The sequence below is a fragment of the Musca vetustissima genome, unplaced genomic scaffold (genome assembly GCF_032173495.1).
Source record: "Musca vetustissima isolate MV318-11 ecotype Yass unplaced genomic scaffold, APGP_CSIRO_Mvet_v1 utg16036, whole genome shotgun sequence".
Classification (NCBI taxonomy): Eukaryota; Metazoa; Arthropoda; class Insecta; order Diptera; family Muscidae; genus Musca; species Musca vetustissima.
In genome coordinates, this window is record NW_026880467.1 from 106,193 (window position 1) to 116,974 (window position 10,782).

At 34.4% G+C, this 10,782-nt stretch overlaps 2 protein-coding genes across 3 annotated transcripts in view; both read left to right on the top strand.

The window, feature by feature from the left end:
* Positions 1 to 10,782, top strand: part of LOC133326127 (lysosome-associated membrane glycoprotein 5) — a 66,959-nt gene that overhangs the window by 9,251 nt on the left and 46,926 nt on the right. The window lies entirely within an intron of this gene.
* LOC133326125 (T-related protein) lies at positions 4,081 to 6,579 on the top strand. Of its 2 annotated transcripts, none has more exons than XM_061534800.1 (5): positions 4,081 to 4,322; positions 4,778 to 5,234; positions 5,322 to 5,814; positions 5,890 to 6,277; positions 6,375 to 6,579. In XM_061534800.1, exons 1-5 carry the CDS (start codon positions 4,090 to 4,092, stop codon positions 6,481 to 6,483), a joined length of 1,680 nt encoding a protein of 559 aa, XP_061390784.1. In that variant the 5' UTR covers positions 4,081 to 4,089; the 3' UTR covers positions 6,484 to 6,579. The 2 variants fall into 2 exon arrangements, with proteins under 2 accessions (XP_061390784.1, XP_061390785.1); XM_061534801.1 differs by having other exon boundaries at positions 6,380 to 6,507.

Consider the following 10,782-nt stretch of genomic DNA (forward strand, 5'->3'; position numbering starts at 1 on the left):
TTTTTCCAATCAAAACGGTTTTTTTTTGTAAATAACAAGCTATGGATTGTTGCTACTGACAATTACTTCAGATAAATTGTTTTCGTAATATATTGTTAGACTTGGAAGGGATTGAATATAGTTTTATTCTATTTTAAGTAATCGCAAAGATGGCTTAGTTGTCCCTATTGTCGTAGTTCGTTTCATTGACCACATATGCAGATCAACTAACTACTCGCACATTATTTTTCTCAATGTAGTTATTTAATAGATATCCAGCCATTCATTCTACCTGGCTGTTGCCAGGCTATAGTCGTACCGTCAGTACGCAAACGTGCAATGACTAAAACAAAACTAAGTTAAAATGGTCACATTGAAGCTGAACGACTGGCTGGCCAGACAATACAACAAATATGGTTACCAACCTACCTGCCTGCCTGCAACAACACACCGACGAAACGGAATACGAGGCGGAGCTTGGCCCGTAGGCAAAAGCAAGACATCGATACCTGCCGTCCGTAAAGATCAATGAGTTAAAAGAGTGAAGAACGAGTTGGCCGGCAAAAAGGTGTAGAAAGGCTAAAGACAACAAAAACAACAGCAACAAGTGGGTTTTGGGTTTGTGAATGATGTTTCGAGGAGATGATGAGGAAAAACGACAACTTTTGTGATGGCTGAACAAATTAACACCGATCATTAGCTTCGGAGTACGCAAACGGGTGTGAACGCGCTATTTGACAAAACGAAAAATATCGAAAAATAAAATTAAAAATATTTATATTGAAGACTAATATTAAATAAATATTTAGTAAATTATTTGAAAAAGAAAGAACTTCAAATATTAGAAATATTCAAAGTAAGTTTTAATTAGAGAAACACAATTCTCTAAAATTTTAAATAATAATCTTGTTAATAATAAACACTTTCGACAAACAACAATAAAATTCTTAAAAAAAGTGCTAAACATAATAAAAAAAACAAGTGTTGAAATCTAAAAATAAATTCGCAAATCTAAAAATAACTCAAAATATTATCAACCAAAAAAAAAGTAAATTCTGTCCTCCCAACCGACCCCCTGCAGTAGGACCCATTGCTATTTGACAAATGGATACTAATTAATTACAGTTTGTACAAAATTTTAGTACAGCTCAAATCAGCCAACCAGCCATCGGCAGACATCATAAAGTGCGTTAACAGCCGTAAACCGCTATTAACACAAAAACAACATAAAATTAACAGTAATTTAATAATTTAACGCAAAAAAGTGAAGTGAAAAGTACCTAATTATCATAACGACCAAAGCCCAAACCGGGGGAGATCCTCAATAAAGACAATCTAAACGGCGCTGCTGTTGTCGTTGTTGTTAAATCAAATAAGCCAATCCAATCAAATCTGATCAGGCAGCCAACTGTTAATCTGCAGTGTTTCATTTTTTGTCTTGAATATTTGATTTTATCACCACCCCACACAGTTGACAACACACACACACACTGAGACACTCACTCCATAGGCGTTTGTGTGTCAGTTCCGTTTCCCGCGGTGTATCATTTGCTGATAATTTAAAGTGGCGCGTGACATATTTGACACGCAAGTGTTAAACGTTTATTATAAGAAGTTGCCCCGAAATAAAAAAATAAAAAAAGTGAAAATACAAAAAACAAAGTCCAAAAAACAAAACAATTGTCAAAATCACAACATAATAAAAAGAAATTAAATTAAAATAATATTGTGGGAAAATATGTTCTAAAAAATAAACAACAATAAAAATATTTTGAATATATCAACAAAAAACAATTTGGTAATTGTGACAATCACCTGTTAAAAACGCATAACTTTAATTTACACTCAACACTCAACACATTTGGAATACCACTAACTTTAAATACAATGCGTAAGTTGATATAATTTTTAATTAATTAATGTCCATGTGACTTGTAAAAAAATCATTTAAAAGAAATACAAATAAACATCCACTATAGACTGCATTCAAAACAAAAGACTTAAGACGCATACTTAATGCCAAAGTACGACATAAAAACTTTCAGAAGAAAATCATAACTTGAACGTGTTCAATCGATTTATTCTTAAATATAATTAAATACATATTTATACAATTAAAAACGAAGTGTTTTGTTTATTCATACTCAGACGGTTAGAGATATATCCTTCGTAATAAAAAAATCGGTTATCTATTAATAATTTTTCTTGATAAATTGCTAATAGGTTTTTGTTTCATCGATTCGGAAATAATAAGTTTTATTTGTTTTCGCTTCTTTTATCGTTTTTAATATTATACTCATATAGACTGGCATATCTACAGTTTAAAACTCAATTTCTTTCTATTAATTTAGGGATTTTTAATAAGAGGGAATCCTCGCTTTTTGACCGATGTCCTAACATATACCCAACTAAATCTTACACGCATTTTTTTTTAAATTAAAAAAAAAACTTTAAAATCCAAAATGTATACTTCGATATCGATATACCATCATTCATATCGAAACTTATATAAACCCATGTATATATACATATGTACAATGTTTACTGACTAAAAACGCGTTTGACTTAAGTAAATACTGAAGTCACGATTTAGACAAACAGAAAAGAAGACGGCCAAAGTTTAATCAATGGCAAATAAATAAATAAATAAAAGAAAACAACAATTAAGTAAAAATCGTAAGAAAACAACAACAACAACAAATACTGGTCTATCGTACTAAATAATTAAACGTTGAAATTTCGAATTTTTTGTCTATCGGCTTCTGCCTTTGCATGTCCACGAAGAAGTTTGATAATTTATAGCCTAGAAACAGAAAACAAATTTAGTTATTTTGTTTCGTTTCGATGTTTTTTTATTGAGCCCACAATTTCTTTTATTTGATATCAGTAGCTTTTATTAATCATTGAATTTGTCTCCTTTGGTAAGAACTGTCTGACGGCTCGTCATAAATGTAATACCTTTTGACAAGACTTCTGTCGGCATGGGCCCAATAAATTAATTTACCAAATCTTTGTTTTTTTTGTGTTCACAATTTTCCAAAGATTTTCGATCTCTCAATTATTTTTCTTTTTCTCGAAATACCCCTTGAATAAATCTGTCATTTTGGCAATTAGAGAATTTATGATGGCAACCAGAAACATCAACGCAATGCCTTCAATAGCTCAATTCTATTCCTGGACACGATGATCAATATATTTTTGTTTCGGATTATTGTCTGTGTTTATAAAGACGTCACATCATTTTCTATACTTCAAAATATTTTTGTTTTTTCGACACTTCTTACATAAATTCTGGTTATGGTGGATATCGTAAAACAGAAGGGTTCCCTCGTTTTTATGGCCTATCACCAGTGGAGAGATGCAAGTTTTCTTGTTGTTTTTGTTTTACTCTTCAAACAGTTATGACGCATTGACCGCTTATTCGGTATGGCTGTATGTCTGTTTGTCCGTCCGTCTGTCTGTCGGGCTATTCACTTGAGCGTGGCTAAAATGTGCAATATAAATTTTAAAACAATGCCGACATGAGTAATTTAGACAGCAGTCCTATGCTATCAACACCATTCCGTCCGGCCGGCCGGCCGACGGACAGACAATCACAATCCATCAGAATTTGGCTTAGGAAAACAAACTTCTTAAATCTTGACCGCTGTTTGGGCAATACAGAGACTTTTATTGTATCAATTCAATATACATGGCGGCGTTTTTGGTCTTTGGTCGATGCTGTCTCTCACAAATCTAATGGTTTAAAAAGCGATTTAAAAGAAACAACGAACTTTATAAGCTATTTGCATTGCCATTGTAAATTAATAAAATTATGAACGCTTTTACAACACCTGCTAATAATAAACGTGCCCGAAGAGCGGTGGGGGAGGTAAAAGCTAAACAGCTAAGAAACAAAAATTATACAACTCAAAACAGAAGAAATATTTATGTTCCGAATTGGAGTTCAATCGATTGTCTCTTGTCCAAGTTCTTTGCCAGTAGAAATTGGTTACAGCCAGTTTGTGTCTTAAGTTTTTTGTTTTGATATGAAATTCCTGCTAACACAAATAGAAATAAATTTTAATTATTTTTCTTGGAATTTTTGTTTTGTTATTTTTTTTAGAAGACATGTCAACTTCACACATCTTATCGGCCGTGGATCCCCATAGCAATGGCACACATTCACCTCAACATTTGCATGCCCCAGATGCCATGGTCGGTGCCGGCAATCACAACTCTTTGGGTAACCGTGGCAGTCCCAATGCCTTGGAAAGAAATTTACACGTCTCCTTGGATGACAGAGAGCTGTGGTTGCGATTCCAAAATCTCACCAATGAAATGATTGTTACAAAGAACGGAAGGTAAGTTCGATTGTTTTGATGAAAAATGAAGGCAATTGGAAACATCACAATTGTTTCCATAGCTTTTATTACAATTGTAGACTATTTGAAGGTCGTTATAAGCGAGACCTACTGTATTTGCACACGAAGGTGCTAAATGTTTACATCAAAAGAACAAAAAGTGATTTTTCTTTTGCAAATTACTTTCGAAGGTTCTTATTTAAAAAAGAAAACAAAATATATATAATAATGAGATTCTAACGTTTTCTTCCACTACAAAACAAAAGAAGAAGCAAATGATTGGGAAAACAACCCATCCAAGTTTGGTATCACTTGTTGTTGTTGTTGGAAATATGAATAGAGAAGTGTTAATTGATGCAGTCATGCTTCTTAGAAAAACTTGAACAAAACAAATTTTACTATTCGATTCGATATTTATGTATGTATGTATGTATGTGTGTGTTTGTTTATTATAGGCGCATGTTTCCGGTGGTTAAAATCAGTGCCTCAGGTTTGGATCCAGCCGCCATGTATACCGTGCTTTTGGAATTTGTACAAGTTGATACCCATCGTTGGAAATACGTCAATGGCGAATGGGTACCCGGCGGTAAGGCAGAAGTCCCTCCTTCCAATCCCATATATGTACACCCAGAATCGCCGAACTTCGGTGCCCATTGGATGAAGGAACCCATTAGCTTTGCCAAAGTAAAGCTGACCAACAAAACAAATGGCAATGGCCAAATAATGTTAAACTCCCTGCACAAATATGAACCTCGGGTACATTTGGTGCGTGTGGGTTCGGAACAACGTCATGTGGTCACCTATCCCTTTCCAGAAACCCAATTTATTGCCGTTACTGCCTATCAAAATGAGGAGGTGACATCGTTGAAGATTAAATACAATCCATTTGCAAAGGCCTTTTTGGATGCCAAGGTGAGTTCAATTCCTTCTTTGTCTTCGTCTATGACTTATGTTCGCAATGTAAAACAAAAACTAATAAAAACAAATCTTTTCACAAAGGAGCGCCCCGATACGTTGTACTCTCATGATGCCCATTATGGTTGGTTAATACCACCACCCACCCACTACACCAGCTCTCCGGTGAATCACAACAGCTTGGCCGAATCGTCATTGGTGTCGGGTAATTGTGACCGATATGGTCGGGCCTTAAGTAGCCGCTCCAATGCCTCCAACAGATCCACACCTTATAGTCGTCCACGTATTGTCTCCGGATCGGGCAGCAATGGTAGTACTGGAAATGCATCACCACCACAGCCTCCATCAGCACCCCAGACACCGACCAGTTTGCAATCGAGCAATACCCAGCTCGGCTCAACACCCACATCAAGTGGTTGTTTCACCAGTTCCTATTCACAGTCGGGTTTTATGCCCGTAGAACCCACCTCAAGTGCCACAGTATTCTCATATCCCACAACATGGCAAACAAATGCCAATTACTGGAGTTCTCCAGCAGTGCCTGGACCCATGCCAGTTAATACAGCCAGAGCCATGAGTAAGTATAAGAACATAAGAACCTACAAAAAACATTTTTAAAAATATACTAATGCATGTGTATTTTCTTCTGTAGCATCTCACAATTCCCCTTCACCCACAAACAATGGCTCACCCACTTACACTGCCCCCTCTCCTGGTTACACTATTCATCATTTGACTCCCCATAGCCACACACATCAGTACAACATGGCCCAACCTACTGTTACCCATTCGGCCGATATGTATCAAAGTGTTTCACCCACCACACAATCATATGCTGCTCCTGCTCATCAAGTGTATCATCCCACACCAACATCACCCACCTCTCACCAGCTGTACTCGAACGTTCTGAATACGCCCAGTGCCTTATCGTATCCCAGTACGTCGTGGCATAACGGAGCAGCAGCCGATTACGGTCTCTATCAGAATCCAGCCGCCTATGCCTATCAAACCGAATATATCCCTTTGGTTTCGGAAATTGGGTAAGTTCTAATCAATTGTCATTTTCGCTCTTTCTCTCTCCCCGTCTATCTTCACCTTATTTTTGTTGTATTTATTCAATTATCTAATAAATTGTAGTTTAGTTATCAATGATTATTCTTTTCATTCGTCAACCATGCAGCACTTATGTCCCACCCGCTTTGGAACCAGTAGAAGTCACCAAAACCATGGACAATGCCAGTCATAATGCCCTGTACAGAAGCCCCGAAGAACCCACCACAGTTCTGACCTTGGAATGTAATAGCCTTAAGGCAGATACTGCACCCCATGTTGTTGAGAATTCGGTTAAGTTGGAAACGTTGTCGTCGGCAAACGCCAATGGTCACCTCAGAGCCCCCTCAGCCGATCCCTCTGCCGTCGTTTCAGCTCCTGTACAAAATAATGCTGCTACGGGCAATACCTGGACGCCCCTAACGCCTCCCCAAAGTGCCCTACAACAATGAAATGACTCGCTGGTGTCTGTTTAGACATAGCACCAATAATTTAAACTATTATTTTGATTTAAGATTTAAGCCTTTAGATGCAATCGTTTTATTCATTTAATCAACAATTTGGAGAGAGAGAGCGAAGGTTTATTTGCAAAAAGCCTATCTCTCTTTCCTTTTTTTGAATTTCTCTGTCTGAGTATAAACTTGTTTTTTTAGTTAGTTTTTAGTTATAATGTTAAAAAAATTCTAGTTAAGTAGCTTCAAATTAAGAAAATACAATTCTGTTTAATGAAAACCACTATTTTTTATTTTTCTTTTGTCCTCTTCAGAGTATTAAAGTTTGTAGGATGAGTTATATAACATCACACCAAATAAATGCAAAACATTTATAAATTCAACGAATGAAGGAATAAATGCATTTATTAATGGGAAAGGGTTAGTTTTTTAATGCCATACAAAACTATTATGGTCAAAAAGTTTGAAATTTTGTAAATATGCAATCGAAGTATGCTATTTGTAAAAAATCCCCGCCTCAGATAGTCGTGGAAAATGTTTTTAAACTATCTATCACGCTTCCTTAAATATCAATCGCCAGGATGTAAAATAGTTGTCCCCGGAGTACAGATTTTACTCCCCCAGATCATTTTATGTTATTTTTTGTCGTCCGGGTTAAAGATTTTAATTCTCAAAAGAAAGGATTAAATGACCAGCTTAAAGTTTTTAGTCCCCAAATGTAAGAATTTAACCGCAAGGATTAATTTGTTTTAAACCCAGGATTAAATATTATAATCCGCCGGGTTAATTATTTTAATCCGCGAATTGAAGATCAACTTTAAAAGTAAACATAATATTAAATACAAGATGGCGTTACAATTACATAACATTGTTGATATTTATTACAACAATACAGAAAAACTTACCAGTAATGCAAAATACAAATCTGTATTGAATAATTTTGATTCGCAAGACGAACGCCATATCGGGGCACGATTCAAATTTCATTTCATTAATTTAATTTATTGAGTTTAACATTATAATAAACGGCACCGACTTTACATATTCATATTTACGCGAGTAGTTGCATCTGCGACATCATTGAAAACAAATTCAATATTTTCACTCTGTATCGTCTTTTTTATGTTGACGATGCAATTCCTTTTTTCTCCGAAAAAACAAACATTCTCATTGAATTATTAAAATGAAGTTTGTTGTTGTCATTTTATTTCCCCTTTTCAATTTTTCCAAAAATTAAGTTTAATTCAATTTTATTTCATTAATTGCCGTTTGCTTATTTCATAAACCAACTAAAAATGCCCGTTTCATCATTTGTTTTGATATCTCTCGGCACTCTCATTCTTTTTATTTTTCTCTCTCACTCTCTTCCTCTTTTTGGGCGCAATTTGTTTTTGTTTGCACCAATTATTTTTGCTTCGCACGGCCAACGCCATGTGATTGATAGATTGATTTACTTCAAAATCACATTAATTTCACAATTTGACACTTAGAAATGATATATTTGAACATATTTGAAACGCAATAGAATATCTATTTATTTCAATAGTAATTTTATATTTGATAATAGCACTTAATAACACAAACAAGATGGAGCCGGCGAAAAACAATGCGAACGATTTTAATGGCTACCGAAAACTAACTCCAATTTGAAGAAGAAGAGGAAGAAAACAAAAAGGCGCTCTCTGAGTTGCAGTCAAAAGTAAGAGAACAATGAAGCAGCAATTTTATGCAAATTTGAAAACCTTCTCTTAAAAATTGTTTAGGGAAATGTGGGATGTAATTAATTTAAACGTTTTAGAACATAAATAATATCCGAAGAAATTAAAAAAACAAATGTTCGTTAAAGTTTAGTTTTGTTATAACAAACAAACCCGCTATGATAAAACATCAAAGCTGCCCAACTTTGGTTGAAATAATGCAAAAATTTCAAAGATCGATTTATATTTCAATATTAAGATATTGTAAAACTAATAGAGGGGGAATGTAATGACATCTTTTTACATAATAATTTATGATTACATATTAGAGATTTGACTGAAATAAAAATTAAAATGGGGATGATAAAAAAGAAATCAAAGAGATACATATGCTTGGTCTCTTACTCCTACCCCACAAAGTATATACTTATCTAGTTTCATACAATTCTGATAGTAAATGTGATCTGGGCTTTTTTACAAACTGACTTAGAAAGTTTTTGGCCACTTAACCCCATTAATATTGTCACATCTTCATCGAAACCACCATGATGGTTGGCCAGATGCCCCTCTCTATGAATAATTTCGTGATATTAAAATCATAATTGTATTTTTTGGTCGATTAGATAACGAAAATATTAACAGATTATTACTAAAAACAAGAATTTGACCATAACCGGACCTACATGTATATAAAATTTGGCGGCCCATAAATACGGCGATGAAGTTAGTTTAGATATGACGGCCGATTTCCTAAAAGGTGGGTTCATATTCCAATAAATGTACACCCTATTTACTCCCGTTGAAAGAAATGTTGAAATTCACCAAATACTGTAACTAAGGTCCATACCTTTATATGGGTCTACTCAAAAAAGTGGACAACTATTGATCATTTTCGTAAGAAGATTGAAAACCCAAAATTCCAAACTACAACGGTTAAACAAACCTACCCAATATAAGGAATATTTTGGTGTGTCGATCAATACCAATTTGTGGATCGATATACCCCTTTTTAAAGCCATCATGCTGCCAGGAGTAGTTACAACGTATGTGCAAAATGTCTTCGTATCTAATGTAGATGTGTTAAGAATTTATCTGTGTAAGACCCTTTATGTAGGATGTATTAAAATGGTTAAATATATAAATCCCTTCCTCCATCCCTTTATAGATAATGGATTGGATCAAAAAACTTGTTTTCGAATATAAATAAGGTTTGGCAAGGGTCTTAAGCTGTAAAGATCTTGGAACAAATGCCAAAATAGTTTTGTATGGCATTAAAAAACGAACCCTTTCCCATTAATAAATGCTTCTTATGTCTTCTTCTTATCTCTTAATATTGAAATATTAATCGATCTTTTAAATTTTTGCGTGGTTTCAACCAAAGTTGGGCAGCTTTGCACACCAGCGTTGATGCTTTCTCATAGGGGGTTTGTTTGTTAAACTTTAACGAAAAGTTGTTTTTTACACTTCTTCGGATATTGTTTATGTTCTAAAAATGTTAAATTAATTAAATCCCACAAGAAATTTGTAAGAGAAATGATGCTCATCATTGATAAAATGACCGCTTCATTGTTCTCTTACTTTTGACTGCAACTCAGAGAGCGCCTTTATGTTTTCTTCCTCTTCTTCTTTTTCAAATTGGAGTTAGTTTTCGGTAGCCATTAAAATCGTTCGCATTGTTTTTCGCCGGCTCCATCTTGTTTGTGTTATTAAGTGCTATTATCAAATATAAAATTACTATTGAAATAAATAAATATTCTATTGTGTTTCAAATATGTTCAAATATATCATTTCTAAGTGTTAAATTGTGAAATTAATGTGATTTTGAAGTAAATCAATCTATCGATCACATGGCGTTGGCCGTGCGAAGCAACAAGAATTGGTGCAAATAAAAACAAATTGCTCCCCAAAAGAGGGAGAGGGTGAGAGAGACAAAGAAAAAACAAGAGTGCAGAGAGAAATAAAAACAAATGACGAAACGTGCATTTTTAGTTGGTTTATGAAATAAGCAAACGGCAAAAAATAAAAAGGAGTAAAAGTGAATTCAACTCAGTTTTGGAAAAATCCAAAAGGGGAAGTAAAATAACAACAACAAACTTCATTTTAATATTTCAATGAGAATGTATGTTTTTTCGGAGAAAAAAGGGTATTGCATAGATTTGTAGTTCATCGTCAACATGAAAAACGACGAAAGAGTGAAATTAATGAATTTGTTTTCTCGTGTAAATATGAATGTGAGAGTTCGGTGTCGTTTATTGTAATGTTAAATAAACTCAATAAATTAATGAAATGAACTTTTAGTCGTGCCCCCACGATATGGCATTCGTCTTGCGAATCAAAAGTTTTCTA